This window comes from Dromiciops gliroides, chromosome 4 (genome assembly GCF_019393635.1).
Source record: "Dromiciops gliroides isolate mDroGli1 chromosome 4, mDroGli1.pri, whole genome shotgun sequence".
Taxonomy (NCBI): Eukaryota; Metazoa; Chordata; class Mammalia; order Microbiotheria; family Microbiotheriidae; genus Dromiciops; species Dromiciops gliroides.
The window spans coordinates 67,024,557-67,041,600 of NC_057864.1; the positions used below are offsets into that span (position 1 = coordinate 67,024,557).

A 17,044-nucleotide genomic window follows, 5' to 3' on the forward strand; every position below is an offset into this window, starting at 1 on the left:
ATTACTCCCTTACCCACCCTCCATTCCCAACAAATACTGTGAAAAGAGAGTAAGTCAACTTAGCAATTGTCATCATACCCAAAAAAGCTCAAACAAATGGGTTAGGAAACATATTGATGGAACAAAAACCAATCAAACGGAGCCGCCAGCATCCATACTAATGAATACGTCTTCTGAGAGGTACTACTTGTTCCCAATCAAATGAGCAAATTATGCAATAAGCTCATATAAATTCTAGCACTTATCCTACTCATCTTTTTAGAACATTGAAAGCACTGGACTGACCTGAGTGCATGCTCTACACAGGAAGAGCCAGCTCATTTTAGGGAACTGTCGGCCATCCAATGACCATCACAGATCCCAGTGGTGTCCCCAGGGCGTGAGGGGCTTTGGAGGCAGGGAAGGCATTACTCACTAGTGAGGGTGGCTCTGGTGGTAGGGCCGGAGTCCTTGGGGGCCATCAGCTCATGGTACTGCTCACCCGCCAGGGTGCTGTATACCACCTTGTACTCCTGAACCTCAGCCTCACTGTTGTCCCATTCGAGGTCAAGGCTGGTCGCTGAACGGGAGCCCACCCGTAAGTTCTTGGGAGCATCGATCTCTGCAAAACAGTAAAACAACCATAGTAACACCATGTTACATTTCCATGGGGTTATGACATTTTGGCCACATCGGGAGTTCTATGTGTGATTTTGAGGACTCCCTCTTCAGGGAGGACATTGGCAGGCTGGAGCCAGCCTTGAAAAGGGCAGTCAAGAGGCTGAGAGAACCACAGGCCATATCATACAGATAAAGGAAGGGGTGATGACTAGCCTGCAGGAGAGGTTAGAGAGGGCACATGATAACTTTTTTTTTTCAGTATTTGAAGGACTACCACATGGAGGAGAGGGTAGGTTTGCTTTGCTTGGCTCTACAGGAGAGAACTATGATCAATGGGTAGAAATCATGGAGAAGGTGAAGAGGTAGATTTTATTTCTGCATGAGAAAAAAACATGACAAAACTTCCTAACAATGAGAGCTCATCCCAAATATCCATTTAGGCTGCTTTGGGAGGTAGTGTAAAGACCTCTTTCCCTGGAAATCTTCTAAATTCCTTGAAGACAGGAATTTTATCTCTGTGCTTAGCACAGTGTCTAGCATATGGTAGGCACTTGTGAAAAGCTTGTTGATTGCTTCTCAGAGATGTCATGGTCTAATAGTGAAGATACTACCAGATCTGGGGGCAGAGGAAGTGTATGGAGTGGTTTTGGAGAGCCCCAAATTCTTTGGTTATTAAATCAAACTCTGGTTTTGGTGGTTAAACAATTACCAGCCCACTCTTGCCTCTAGGATCCCCTCCCCACTTTAAATCAACAATCCTATGATGTAGTAGGGAGATACAGCTATGAAGAGGTAATTCGGCACAGATGATTTCTTAAGGTCCCTTCATATCAAATGAAATAATATGTGAACAATGCTTTGCAAACATTCAAGTGTTTTGTAAATGATAATGATTATTCCATCTCTAATATAGAAAGCCCTGGGGCCTGTGTTTGGTACCTTAAAGTGAGGAGTCTTGAAAAAATAACCTGAGAAAATGGCTAAACAAACTGTGGTAAGTGAATGTAATATTACTATGTTGTAAAAAATGACAAATATGATGAACATAGAGAAACATGGAAAGACTTAAATGAACTGGTGTACAGTGAAGTATTCAGAGTCAAGACAACAATAGACATGACAACAACTATGCAAATTCATGGAGTTGTGAACTGATCCAACCCTTCTGTAGAGTAATTTGGAACTATGCCCAAAGGGCTATAATGCTCTTCACCCAGCAATAGAAACACTGGGTTTGTATCCCAAAGAGATCAAAGAAAAAGGAAGAGGACCCAAAATATTTATAGCAGTTCTTTTTATGATGTCAAAGAAAAAGAATTTGAGGGCATGCCTATCAATTGGGAAATAGCTGTACAAGTGTGGTATAGGATGGTGATGGAATACTATTGTGCTTTAAGATGGTGAGCAAGATGGTTTCAGAAAAACCTGAGAAGTCTTATATAAACTGAGGCAAAATGAAGCACCAGGAGATCATTGTACACAGTAACAGCAATATAGTACAATGATCAACTGTGAATGACTTAGCTATTCTCAGCAATACAAAGATTCAAGAAAATTCTGAAGGACTTATGATGAAAAATGTTATCCACTTTCAGAGAAAGAATTGATAGAATCTGAACACAGATCAAAGCATATTTTAAAACTTTTTCTTGTTTTTTCAAAAAATACGTTTTCTTTCCCAACATGACTAATATGGAAATATGTTTTTAATGACTGTACATACATAACCTTAATTAAATTGCTTGCCTTCTCAATGAGCAGGGACAGGAGGGAGGGTGGGAGAATATGGAATTCAAAATTGTAAAAATGAAGGTTAAAATAGTTTTTACACATAAGTGGAAAAAATATTAAAAGAAAAAGAAATGGTGTAAATAGAAAGAACCACCTTAAAACAACCAAGGTGAACATTGAAAAATTAAAATGAACAAGCATGGCCCCAAAGAAATGAGACGAAACCTTCTCCCTATTTCTTTGCAGAGATGGGAAGTCCATGTGGTTGGTATTGAGACATGAGACTTTTTGAATGTATTGATTGATTTTGCTGATTCTCTTCCTCTTTTTCTTTAAAAAGAATTATTTATCACATGGGATGGCTCTTTAGAGGGGAGAGGAGGAAGGATACTATGGGAAATTCTGAATAGGTTGGAAACAAAAGATACCAATAAAATCTTATTTTAAAATGATGGTTCACAGGAAGAAATGGAGCCTTGTTCTTTATAATGAAGGTACCTCCCAAATGAGTGTCCAAGTGCAAAAATTGTGGCCATTATTTACAGTCCAGAGGCATCAACTGTCATTGGAAAATGTGCTATTTCAATAATGATGATGATGATTATAATGACATGATTATGAATTTGGTGATAAAATAATACAATATACAAATAGTCCAAAGTGACAGCAACATTTATATAATACTTTTATGGTTTACAAGATGCTTTACATATATTTACTTATTTAATCCTCCCAACAACCCTGTGAGTTAGGTGCTATGACAGTCCCCATTTTACAGATGAAACTCAGACAGATCTAAGTTAAATGACTTGCCAAGGGTAACATAGCTAGTAAGTGCCTGAGGCAGGATTTGAACTCAGTTGTTTCTGAAGTCAAATCCTGTTTTCTATCCATTATATCACCTAACTGCCTTTAATGTGTCTGTCTCTTGGTCTCTGTCTCTGCCTCCGTCTCTTTCTCAGTATGTCTCTCTCCATTTCTCTCTGTCTCTCTCACACATACCTACACTCACACCCACACACTCACACTCACACTCATGTCTACACTCACACACAGAAAGGCTCCTTCCCTCTACACAATAGCTCTTAAGGTCCTGGTAGAGCCAATGCTGGTTCTAGAACCCAAAGTCTCTGCTTTAACTGCCTACACAGTTGGTATCCTCATGGCATCCAAAGCATCACCTGGGAAAGCACTCTGGCTAATCTGAATTTAAATGGAACCATGAAATGACTGAGGGCTCTTGGCCCTTACCTCCTCTAAACATGATTGGCTCCTGCTAACTAACCAGAGGTCTTGTGATGCTGTCTGTCCACAGAATGGCTCCTCGCCTCATTGTCCTGACCTTTCTCTCCACATGACCCCCTCCAGGAGTGGGAGAATGGCCTTGCAGAGGGAATGGAGCGGCAGATGCTTAACAGCTGCCAGTCGTCAGCATAACTGGCAACAGAAAACCGTGCTGTGTTGAATGGCGGCTGCCGGAAGAGTTTCTAGGTAGCAGAATGTAATTGCTCCTGATTGGAATTTGCCTGGGCCACCAGCCAATCCCATCCCCATCTTTTTGGGCTAAACATCAAGAGTTTTCTTTTATATGTGGCTGCTTGGTGGAGAGCTCTCTCCTGCTTTATTGCTTCTCCAACCCCTTATCTGAGAACAGCACACAGAAAAGCTGCCTTCCAAGCAAATGTCATCTTTCAATAAAGAAATGAGCATAAAATGTAGGTTGCCCATATGGGGCAAGGCAGGTGGGAGCCAAGGCTGATACTCAAGAATCAGAGAGGAAATGCCATTTGCATGATCTATCCATAGGATTCTGGATTTAGAACATTAGAACTCATCTAGATCAATCTCTCTCCCCGTTTATAAGGAGAGATAAAATCACCTGTACAGAAGGTAAAACTAGCAGAGCAGGTTCTCTGACTTCCAGTCCAGCATTCTGGATTCTTTTCTCTAGACACCCTTATTAATATGGACCTTAGGAGATGGGATGGGGGCAGTTAGGTGGTACAGTGGATAAAACACCAGCCCTGGATTCAGGAGGACCTGAGTTCAAATTTGGCCTCAGACACTTGACACTGACTAGCTGTGTGACCTTGGGCAAGTCATTTGACCCTCATTGTCCCACCAAAAAGAAAAAAAAAGGCACTTAAAGGAGATGGGATGGATTGGGGAAGAAGGGAGTGCATGCCCACCACCATGTAAAGGCTACAGTATAAGGAGAGAGTTGATTTGGGAACTAAAGCACCAACATCCAGCATTGTCACCACTGCTTGAAATATGGTAGAATCAATCATGGTACATCATAGAATATAATTGTGGGAAGGCACCTTAGAAATCATCTAGTATATAACTGTATCATTTAACAAGTGAGGGAATTGGGGCTTAAAGTGGTGAAGGGATTTATCCAAGGTCACATTTATGGTAGATCAAGTCCTGGACCCAAGTGTCCTGACTTATACTCTACAGGGTTTTTTCTATTAAGGTAATCATGGTATAGTGGACATTATGTTGGCTTAAGAGTCAGGAAGAGCTGGGCTCAAGCATTACTTCAGATACGCTAGTAATACCCTAGAGTATGACTCCCAGAACAATCACTTAACCTCTTAGAGTCCTCGTTTGTAATATGGGGATAATAATAGCACCTCAAAACATTTCTGTGAAGGTTGAATGAGATAATATATGGAACATGCTTCGGAAGCTTTAAATAACTATGAAAAGTCAACTCTTCTTGTTATTATTACATTAGGCTGCTTATACCTTGTCTCTTCTTTACAGGAGCCTCTGGAATTTTGGTACAGTGGATCACTTACCTGGAATGCTCTCTCTCCTCATCTCTGACTCTTTCCTTGGCTTAAAAGTCCCAAATGAAATCCCATTTTCTAAATTGTTATTGCTGTTTGTCCTTTGTTGTTGTTGTTGTTGTTGTTCTTCTTCTTCTTCTTCTTTTTGGTGAGGCAGTTGGGGTTAAGTGACTTGCCCAGGGTCACACAGCTAGTGTCAAGTGTCTGAGGCCGGATTTGAACTCAGGTCCTCCTGAATCCAGGGCCGGTGCTCTATCCATTGCATCACCTAGCTGCCCCTTGTCCTTTGTTCTTGAAGAGGATCATAACATTGAGGTGATGTCATGACTTGCACTGAGTTAGATTTAAGTGAGAGAAGGCTGTGCAAAGTCACCAACCTCACTCCCTCCTCCAGGAGTAAGATATACATCAGGATGACTGGAGATGGCCCTGGATGTTTAAGGCAAATGGGGTTAAGTGACTTGCCCAGGGTCACAAGCTAGTATGTGTCTGGGGTGAGATTTGAACTCAGGTCCTCTTGACTCCAGGGCCAGTGCTCTATTCACTGTGCCACCTAGCTGTCTCATTTTCTATAGGAAGACTTTGCCAACCTCTCTTAATTCTTAATGCCTTCCCTTTATTATTTCCTATTTATTCTGTGAATAGCTTATTTGTATGTATTTGTTTGCATGTTATCTGTTCTATTGGATTATAAAGCCCTTGATAGCAAGGACTGTTTTTGGCCTCTTTTGGCATCCCCAGCACTTAGCCTTGCACACAGTAGGTGCTTAATATTCATCAACTGACACTGAATTTGGAGTCAGAAGATCTGGGTTCATATCCCATTTCTGATGCGTTCTACCCATGTATTCTTGGACAAATAATTTAATCTCCCTGCACAATGAGGGATTTGGGCTAGACATCCATTGAGGTTCCTTCTAGCTTAGGATCCATTGCTCTGCCATCCCTCTCATTTTCTGCTTATTGATGTCAAGCTTGCATCTATGTTTCAAGAAAGATCTACCAACTCACTTATTTTTTTCAAGTGAGATGGTTCCCTAAGCAGTCCTGCGTTCCTTTCTCCCTCCCTTCTCTTTATACCTGTTGCCATACCTGTTGTAAAGTGAGTGGTGGTAGAAGTGCTTTCATTGGTCCCTCGAATGGCGCTGACAGAGACTTCATAGTGGGAGCCGGGTCTTAAGGCTTGCACAGAATACTGGCTCAGAGGAGGCTGCAGCCTGAAGGTGGTCCTACCACCTTCTCCATCGACTAGCCCGTATTTCAGGAGAATGAAATCAACTTTGGCTCGAGGTGGGGTCCATTCCACAAAGGCCACAGTGTCTGAGACATCTCGAACTAAGATCTGTGTGGGTCCATCAATGACTAGGTGAGAAACAAAATGGCGGAATGAAAAAGGATGGATAGTACAATTTTGATAAAAGAACATTATTGGTACAGCACCTTCATACCAGTTATCTCTTCCTACCCTCTTGCTGCTTATGGGATAGGTAGAATGAAGGAAGGTGTTATTTATTCCTGTACTTTACAGATGAGGAAACTGAGGTTCAGTGAGGGTTAGGTGACATGATTGAGATCTTATAGTGAGACAGTGATTAACCTGGCACTAGAGCTTGGCTTTCTCTAAACCTAGTTTCCTTCTATTAAGTTGTGATATTTGTATTCATAGCATCATAGAATTTGAATTGGAAGGAATCTTAGAGGGTGTCAAGTCCAATCCTCTCAGTTTAAAGAGGAGGAACAGAGGCTAAGAAAGGTCAAATAACTTGCTCAGGGTCACACAGATAGTCAGTGTTTTGAGCAGGATTTTAACCCAAGTCTCCCTGAATTTGAGTGTAGCTCTCTATACAGTTGCTTGGATGTCCTGGCAGTGGGAAGGAAAGGGCACCTGCAACCTCAAGCTAGCCAATTATGTCTCTGCCTAGCATTAAAGACAAAAGGACCATGCAATGTCCACACCTGTATGGACTTTTGCCTAGCTCTCATCATCACCAAGAGCCTTGAGGGAATAGCTATAAAACAGCTGACCCAACCCAAACAGCCATGGTTTTCAGACTTTAGGTCTGACCACTAAATATCCCTGTTCAGCTGTATGAGCCCCACAGAAGTCATAATGACTAAAAACAGGAAGAAGGCAGCAGACTGTGATGGACCTTTGCATTTGCTGACATGAAATATGCCCTGCTGGAAATTGGTGTCCAGTGAAAAAGGTCCCTGCTCCACCACACTTTACTGCTCCAAAGGGGGCTTTAGACTGTCTCACTTGTTCACTCATTTGAGCATATTCTTGAAGCAGAAAGATATCACTGACACATAATGGACTTTATCCATGTCCTTGGTCTTTACCAAGATGCCTGTTGTGCATCGGGACCAGGCCAAGTTAGGGAGAACACATCTTGATATAGAATTACCCAGAATAACCAGATTAGTACCAGTCATCAAGTTCTAGGGGTTCTGCTCTGTTTGGATTGAATTGGGTGGGGGAAGGGTGGCAGGATAGGAAGGGTAGTGGAGAGAAAGAGACTAGCATTTTCTAATCAGTCTCAGATTGATTATTTGGCCTGCCTCAGGCTAGCTCAGAAGTAGACTGATTTACTTAGGTTGGTTACAGAATGAAATGTGTCCTGTAGGCAGGGGTGTGTTAGAGCCAAGTCCAGTGGGGCTCAGGAGAGCAGATTTCTAAATTTTCAGTGTGAGCATTTAGACCTCTGAATTGGCAAATGCTACAAAGCAGGGCTTGATTTATCGTTTTGTTGATTGTTTAGATTTAAGAAAGTGATAGAGAAAATATTAAGAATGCAGATTAAACTCAAAAGTATATCATGGATACATTTTTTTTCGGAGAGCTGGCAAACATTTATCAGCAACACCCCTTCCAGGAGGACTGCATATCCTGCATCTTTCTGAATTAAACACAATGGCCTCAAGTAAGTTTAGTCTTGGGGACCCTGTGAGCCTGGATTTGGCTTGTGCTTTAAGGTTTGGGGCAAGCACTCCAGTAGTTTCAGCCACTATTGACTGAAATAGAAATTGTCAGCTTGCTCTGGTGCCCCTTGAAGTGAGGCTTTATTGATTTATTTAGACATTGCTATGGAGTATTTTTTTTTTTTTTTAGTGAGGCAATTGTGACTTGCCCAGGGTCACACAGCTAGTAAGTGTCAAGCGTCTGAGGCCGGATTTGAACTCAGGTACTCCTGACTCCAGGGCCGGTGCTCTATCCACTGTGCCACCTAGCTGCCCCACTATGGAGTATTTTTTAAAATCACATTCATTTATAGCCCTAGAAGCAAGAAATCTAGGTTTTCTTCCCACATGTACTATGTAAAGTACTTTGCAACCCTTAAAGAATTATAGGAATGTCATATACCACCACTAGCACCACTTTGGGCTACTTTGTCCTCTTCTGCCTCAGTTTCTTCACTTACAAAATGGGGGGTGGGATCTTTACTGACCACCAATCTGCCTCACAGGGGAAGATCATAGGGTCATAGTTTCAGATACCGAAGGGACCTCAGAGGTCATTCAGTCCAACCCCCTCATTTTATAGATGAGAAAACAGAGACCTGTGAAGTTTAAATGGTTTGGTCCAGGTCACACAGGTGGCAAGTACCAGAGGAAAAATTTGAACCTGGGTCCTCTGCCTTCAGTGGCACTATACTCTCTATCTACTATGGCATGAATTTTTAAGTGACAGTAAACATGAGATCCTTGGGGAGAAAAATAGTGGCATTAAAACCTAAATTATTACATGAAAATTTTGTCCTTCGACCCCTTAAATCAACAAAACCTTATTTTAATAAATGCCCTTATTAGAATGGGATCATGTTGCACAGAGATGTCTCAGCAGTTGGTCTTGTCATTTGCATTCACAAAATGGTTTGTATTGAAAAAAGGCTGCCCGGATGGCTGATAATGGTTCAGTGCTTTGAAGGGGGTGCTAGGTACAGGTCAGAACATGACAGAGGGAAACAATTAAAAAAATTCCTTAAGGTATCAGAGTGGGTTGGTTGAGAGCTGACTACCTCTTCCATAGGTACCTCTCCAATCCTGCCCTTGGGATGGCCATCCTTAGGTGAACTTGACTTGATCTCTTTGCATTTATGTCACACTGCAACCCAGGAAAAATAAACTGATCTTCCATTTGACTTCATGTCTTCAACTGAATTTTCAGAAAGGAAACTCAGACAGAAGAAATCATCCATCTGAGTTTCCTTCCTCCCATTTCCCTACTACTCTTTCCTTCCTTCCTTCCTTCCTTCCTTCCTTCCTTCCTTCCTTCCTTCCTTCCTTCCTTCCTTCCTTCCTTCCTTCCTTCCTTCCTTCCTTCCTTCCTTCCTTCCTTCTCTTTCTTTCTTTCTTTCTTTCTTTCTTTCTTTCTTTCTTTCTTTCTTTCTTCTCTTTTTCTTCTTCTTCTTTCCTTCCTCTTGTTTTTGTTCTTCTTATTCTCTCTCTCTCTCTCTCTCTCTCTCTCTCTCTCTCTCTCTTTCTCTCTGTCTCTCAGTTTAGCCAAATTAAAAATAAGCATACATAGCCACCTTAAAAGTAATCTTAGGGGACTTCTAAACTGAAGATGGCTAAAGAATTTGCATGAAAATGGGAATAAGACTTAGACAAGATTTGGCCTCATCCTCTATGGTATTAAAACTCTTGTAAAGAAAGTGCCTATATAACTCTCCTGTAGACAGCTATTCTAGATCTTCTCAGTCATTCAGTCTTATGTATTGTAACAGCTCACTCTCTTCCTCCCACAAGCAAACGTCACTTCCTGATGCCAAAGAAAAGCTTCATGGCCTTGCCCTCAGAGGCCTTCTCCTCATGGCGGAGTTTTCCTACAGTAAATCTCCAGCAGGTGGCGTCATTCCAATTGTTACAGTATAGGGCACTATGCTAAACACTGGGGATGGATACAAAGAAAGAAAAAAAGAGTCTGCTCTTGAACTTACAATCTAATGGAGGAAGACAGCTTGCAAATAACTAGGTACAAATCAGATAGATAAAGGATAAATAGGGAAAAAATCAACAGAAGGAGGGAACTAGAATTAGGAGGGAGAAAGGAAGGCTTCCTGTAGAAGGTGTGATTTTAGCTGGACTTGTAGGAAGTCAGGGAAAATTCTTTCCATTAGAATATAAGCCCCTTGAGAGCAGGGAATGTCTTTTGGGTCTCTTTGTATATCCAACACTTAGCACAATGTCTGGCACTTAGTAGGTACTTAATACATGCTTTGTTGTTGTTTTTTTTTGTTTGGTCTATAGTCTTCTTCACCTTCTAAAAGCATTTTTTTTGGGAGGGGGCAATGAGGGTTAAGTGACTTGCCCAGGGTCACACAGCTAATAAGTGGCTGAGGCTGGATTTGAACTCAGGTCCTCCTTAATCCAGGGCCAGTACTTTATCCACTATGCCACCCAGCTGCCCCTTAAAAGCATTTTTGATGCTAAGCATCAGGATTGACTTTGAGGCATGAAGTCCATAGAGTATTAGCTAAGAAGGGCCTATAAATGTGCTTTATCTTATGTTTTATTCCATAAATTAAAAAAGAAATTAAAATTTTTAAAGAAGGACCTATAGATGTTACCATAGTGGGTGGTAAAACTAAGTTCAGCTAGGTCAGGTGTGCCTTTTAGGGCAAACCATGATAAACCATTTTGGTGCCTTGTATAGAAGGATTAGACTCTGGGACCGAAGACCTGGAGGAGATCATTGGTGGGGTCCTTGAGACGGAGATTCTGATTCACTAGAATCCATGGGAAGACACCTTAAGTGCAATGCTGGAGAAGTGGGATATTATTATTATTATTATTATTATTATTATTATTATTTGCTGGGCAATGAGGGTTAAGTGACTTGCTCAGGGTCACACAGCTAGTAAGTGTCAAGTGTCTGAGGCTGGATTTGAACTCAGGTACTCCTGAATCCAGGGCCGGTGCTTTATCCACTGTGCCACCTAGCTGCCCCAAGAAGTGGGATATTAATGGGGAATAGTGGAGCCACAAAAAAATTGACTTGGGGTGCAACCTGGTTGTGGATAAGGAAGACTGACCAACTTGGACCTTTCCATTTTAGTATACATTTTTTTTCCCAGGGCAATGAGGGTTAAGTGACTTGCCCAGGGTCACACAGCTAGTAAGTGTCAAGTGTCTGAGGCTGGATTTGAACTCAGGTCCTCTTGAATCCAAGGCCGGTGCTTTATCCAGTATGCCACCTAGCTGCCCCCAGGATCTTCCTATTTTAACTGACTGCTCCTAAATAGATGCTAATTCACTTGTTAATGTTATAGCACAAGTACTACAAATGGCCTTTGGACAAAACCCAGATTGCCCCAATCTTGTCATGTTTCTCTTTCTAGGGTCTAGATTTCTTGGCTATTGGGATTTTACGTAGATTTCTTTTTGGGATAGAAAATCCCTGGAATAAGTCTGCATGTCAGATTCTGAACTCAAAAATTCTTTGACTTGGAAATATATTGTAAAGGTTACCCACTAATACATGCAGTTGGTCTTAGGCCATTTTATGACCCAGCTAGTTTCTGCTCCAAGGGTAAGGGACTAGGCATCAATTTGGAAAATGGAGCTAGTTCAACAGTTTAAACTCCTTTGGTGAGCTCACCTTTGTGAGGCTGAGGAATGTGCACAACTAATTTTTCATGAGTGTTTGAAAAGGTCAGGGCCTCTAATGCTACGGGCAGAAAGCTTGGATTTTATTCTATTTTCAGCTTCTAACTGGACAAGCTATTTAACCTCTGTGTCATGGTTTACTTCATCTATAAAATGGGGACAAGATAGTTACCATCAGAGGATATTTTTAACCTTTAGATAATTTTGGCTAACGTCACATGCATGGTGATTCCCCCCTCCCCATTTAACTTGATAGCCATACTTATCTCATCAATTGGGAAAAGAATCACTTAAAGTAGTCAAATGGGCAGCCCACTTAACTGCCAACAGAACAAATGGGGATGGGGTGTACCTATACCAGAGAAAAAATAATGTCATTTTTATCTCCAACAACAACTAAGTCCCCACTGAGCAGTAAGTGCCTTGTTCAGTTTGACTTCATCCTCCCATTTCTTCCTTTTCTAGAGGAGGCAAGTACTGGAAAGTTAGTTCTTTGATGACTGAGAACAGAACCAAGAATACTGGAAAGGAATCTTTTTACTTCCTAATTTCCAACCTGTTTTGGAGGATGATCAGAATACAAATTGGGTCTAGTCAACAAGTTAGGGAAGGAGTCTGGCCTTTAGCTTTTTGTTTGTTTCTGGACAGGACTGTGATTTCACTCCAAGAGGTAGCTTCCCATGAAGAGACTGTCAATGAGGATGGGCAATTACTCTGCTTCCTCTAGTTTTAGAGAGTTGCAGGAAGCACTGAAAAATGAAGTGATTTGTACAGCATTAATATTACCATTACATGTTAAAGGGAGGACTCAAACCTAGATCTTCCTGCCTTTGACCTGTGAGTACTCTTAATACCCCATTTTTAAAAACTTTCCTTAGTCTTTGTAGAATTTCACCTGAGTCCTTTAGGTAGCCACTGGGTTCCTATTATAAACAGAACAGTCTACACTCATATTCCGAGGGTCAGCACCTATGTTGCCTGAGGGGCGAGTCAGGGCATAGGAGTAACTTACGAGTTGAGATGCTGGCTGATGTTGGGGGGCTCCGTGCTTGATCTTTGAGAGCCACCACATTAACGATGTACTCCTCCCCTGGCTTTAGCCCTGTCTGGTTGAAGGATGTGACATCACTAGGGAGTTGGGCAATCACTCCCCCTTCATTGTTCTGGGACATGCAAGGAGGAAAGAAAAAAGAAACATCACTGGGAGATAAGGTGTGTATGAATTCAGAACATGGTAGTCCAATGGCTGGCTATCTCCAACCTAGTCATGTATATAATTATGTGCCTGGAGCCAACCAGTTCCCATCAGGCTTAAGTGTGATACAAACTGACTACAGCTTGTTTGAAGTTTTAATAAATGAACTGCCAATTAAAAATATTATTTTGCCTCTTCATGAGTCAGTTGAGTTTGTCAATGAAAATTAGTCTTGAGGTGATGTAGAATGAACTTTGCCACAGATAAAATGGTGATGTTGGGTAGCATTCATCAGGTTTTACTGGAATTCTACCCTTAATCATGAAGAGCATGCCCTTAGCTATTTAGAGGAGATGAGGAGATAGTTCTGAGTGTGTGTGTGTGTATGTGTGTGTATATATGTGTGTAAACATTTATATAAACACACAAACGTATTTCAAAGTAGGAAAGACATTCACATTTTTTTTTTTCATACAGGCAGGAGCTATTATTTTGCTATATCTGGATTTTCTCTTGCAGTTAAATCAGATGTGAATCTGTCAATGTCTTGTTTCCCCTTCAGCCAGATGAGTTAGAGCTTAGTGACATGACTTACTCTGATGTGCTAATACAAAATGGGAGCAGGGTGAGAACAAAGATTAAGATGGAGGGGAAAGGGAGTAGAAGAACAGATAGAGGAGGTAAAAAAGAATATATGAGGCTGGATTTTCTCCTCTTTGTTCAATAGGTGTTTCCTATATACTTTTCTAAATATAGCGGAGACATTGCCCTGCCCATTCCCCTTTTCTCCATTTATCAGTACATCTACTTTGATGTTTGGTGGTACCAGACAGTGGGGTCTTAATTCTAACTTACTAACACAGACCAAGCTCCTATAGTCGTGCCTCCCGATCTGTTCTGACCCAGGCACTGTCTTTATTTTTTTTTAATGTAGAGAGTTCTCAAGGCTCAGAACCTTATTGTTCAGATATGATGTCTGTTAGGGCTCTTCCCTTATTGCTCCTTTCTTGCTGATATGGTTGCATGGGAGTTCACTGGGACCCAGAACTACATGTGTTCTCAGCACTTCTAGTACCAGAGAAACATGTGAACCTTTACTGAAATCCATGGGTTTATTCTTTCCATAGGTTCTCAAATTAAATGAAGGCTCACTCTGGAGAATAATCCATCCCTTGGGGGATATGCACCAAGACTCATTCACAACTTTCTGGGCATCCACACACAGACATCTTCACAAAATGCTCTTGCTGACCTGCAATAACATTACATTATCTCTCCTACTCCAATTCACATCACTCTGCATCAACTCAATCAGCTTGCATACATACACTCACTTGTTTCATGTTCCACTCTCAACACACTTGGCTGTGCAAAACTAGAGGTTGAGTCTTGCACTGCCATGGCAAACAGTTATTATCAGCACTTTCCATGCACACTTGACTTCTTTTCAAGCCAGTCATCTCCAGAACTGAACCCAGAGAACACCCCAGATACAATTTGCAGAATTACTCTTTAAAAACAACAACAAACAGTGTGACAGAAGTCTTCCAAGGGGAAAAATAGAAGGGCCACCACATGAATGAAAGAATGCTTATTCTTCAAGGCCATTGGATCCTGACTTGATCCTACCCTTTTGTTTAGGGCTGGGCACCAGGGAGGCTGGCACAGAAGTTTTGTTCTGTGTAGCAGCAGGGTGATATGATTTCCCTCTCTTTGCAAAAGACCATTTCTCCACATCCCTCTATAGAACGGCATGCAGCCAATTTGCCTGTTGCTTTTTTCCCCTTTTTCATTCCTTAATTTTTTCATTGATTATCTTTTGTATTCAAAATTATCTTCATTTCCAATATGTCTCTCCTCTTCTTTCACCCATTAAGCTATGCCTCATAGCAATGAATAAGAGAGAAAAAAGCAGTTTGGCAAAATCAGTCAATACATCAACTGTGTCTATTTGATATTGTGCACCCATAGTCTCCCATGGATTTTCTCAACTCTTGTCTGGGGCCATTGGTCTTGTCTTGGTCATTATAATTATACAAATATGTTTCTTTTAAAAAAAGCACTTTCATTTCTCATAAAATAAAACTTCATAATAAATCAATCATTGGTCATGATGTAAACATGTCATCAACCCACCTTAGAGAGAGAGGTAGTATGGCCCAGTGGAAAGAACATTGAACTAGGATTCAGGAGATTTGGGTTCTTGTCTTGGCACTGACACTAACTAGCTGTGTGACAGTCCCTTACCTTCTCTGGGTTCCAGTTTTCAGGTCTGTAAAAATGAGGGGTTTAACTGTACTAGTTGGTCTCTTGGGGTTCTTTCCAGCTCTAACATTCTATGACTCTAAGAAGTTCAAAGGCACTCAAAGGTTAAATCAGGGAACTTTTAGATGACATGTACAAGTATTCATTAGGAATAGCTTTTGACTCTGACAGCAAGGAGGATACAGTAAGTGTTTTTGCAAGTATTCCCCAGTTTGCACAGAGGAAGAGTAGAAAGGGGATATGATTGACATTTATAAAACTCTAATGAATGACATCATTCTCTAAAGGTTAGGCTTATAACCCTAACCTAGAATATAATTCTACATAGGTTGAACACAGGTGGGGAGGTTCCCCTTCATCGGAAGTCTTCAAGAAAAGACTACACAATCATTTGTTGGGAATGGAGTATAGGACATTATTTGGAGACATGGGGGACTTAAATGGCCACTAGAGTCCCATCTAAATCTAAAATTCTATGATCCCAGACTCTTTCACCAAATACCCAAAACTAGAGCCAAGAACTATTTTATCTAGTGGGTAGTAAACTTACAGAACTTGTTAGCCCTATATAGTACAGGTAGAAAAGAGAAAAAGGTTCCTGAGAGTTTTGATAAATTTGTGATGGAGTTCTAATGAGTTATTTAGAGGGACATTAAAGATGTTAGGGTTATAGCTCTAACTTTAGACAGTGATGTCATGGAAGATGACTAGGCTTTCCCACTAAATGTCCCTTGGCATTACTGGTACACATAGAATACAGCATGGCTGGATTGGGGTTGGAGTCTAACTGAATCTAACATTATTTTTATACCCTAAAGAAGAGAACTATCTTAACTAAAGATTTTGGTTTTTTTGAATTGTGGGACCCACTAAACCCTGGACCTTTGGGGAGAAGCAACAGCTCTGCTAAATGTCTCTAGTTTCCTTCCTTTCTCTCTTAGTTAGGCTGACCATATGTATTAATTTAGTGTAATTGGCCAGTAGGGCATGCTTAAATCTGGTTCCCTGAGTCCAAAAATGGACTCTTCTTCCAGTAAGGTATTTCTGGAAATGACCTTGTTTTCCTCTTCATTTTGAAGAGGGGACTATTTACCAACAATTCATCTTTATAAAGCACTTTAAGGACTAAAAAGTGTTTTCCTCACAGCAGTACTACTTATTATTTATTAATAATTACTTATTATTACCATATTACAGAGGGAAACTGAGGCTCAGAGAGGTTAAATGACTTTCCAAAGAGGACACACAAATACTTAGTGGCAGAACTGGGTCAAGAACCCAAGTCTTGTGGGTCCAAGTCCAATATTTCTTCCACAATACCATCCTGACTAGATGTAAATATATCATTAGCACTATATTTTATTCGCCTGAGAGAAATGCAGCTCGGCATGGTAGAAATGCCTCTGGAACAGGAGGAAGGAGACAAAAATTCTACTCTTGTTTCTGCTGCTAGCAAACTATGCTGGCTTTTAAACTTTCTGGGTTATATTGCCTTTAGGCAGTGGCTACCTCTATGTAACTGACCCAATTTCAGGTGAAGAGTTAGGCCCAAGGAAGAAGAGCATCTAGAAGTCTAACCAAATGGTTGTTACCTTTGGGATGAAGCTGATCTCCCACCCATCGAAGGAGAAGGAGAAGGGTTCCCACTGCACCTCCACGGTAGTTTCTGTGATAGTCTTGAATTGCAGCCCTTGAGGGGTGGAGAGATCTGGAATACAGCAATGTGGGTGATGGCTTCATGGGTAAACCTGATGAGCCCACTGATCAGCCACAGAGCATTAACTTCAGGCTCATCTCAGCAGACTGCCCTCCATCCCATACTCCCCACAGAATGTGCAGAGAAATC

General features: G+C 41.2%; 1 protein-coding gene across 5 annotated transcripts in view; it reads right to left on the minus strand.

Moving 5' to 3' along the window:
- TNR (tenascin R) overlaps positions 1-17,044 on the minus strand; it is a 708,132-nt gene that overhangs the window by 82,855 nt on the left and 608,233 nt on the right. For all 5 annotated transcript variants that reach the window (XM_043964080.1, XM_043964082.1, XM_043964083.1 and 2 more), the window contains 4 exons: positions 16,791-16,906; positions 12,751-12,901; positions 6,222-6,491; positions 416-601 (listed from right to left, as the gene is read on the minus strand). In XM_043964080.1, the coding sequence (XP_043820015.1) occupies positions 416-601; positions 6,222-6,491; positions 12,751-12,901; positions 16,791-16,906 (723 nt within the window). The remainder of the gene's footprint in view (positions 1-415; positions 602-6,221; positions 6,492-12,750; positions 12,902-16,790; positions 16,907-17,044) is intronic.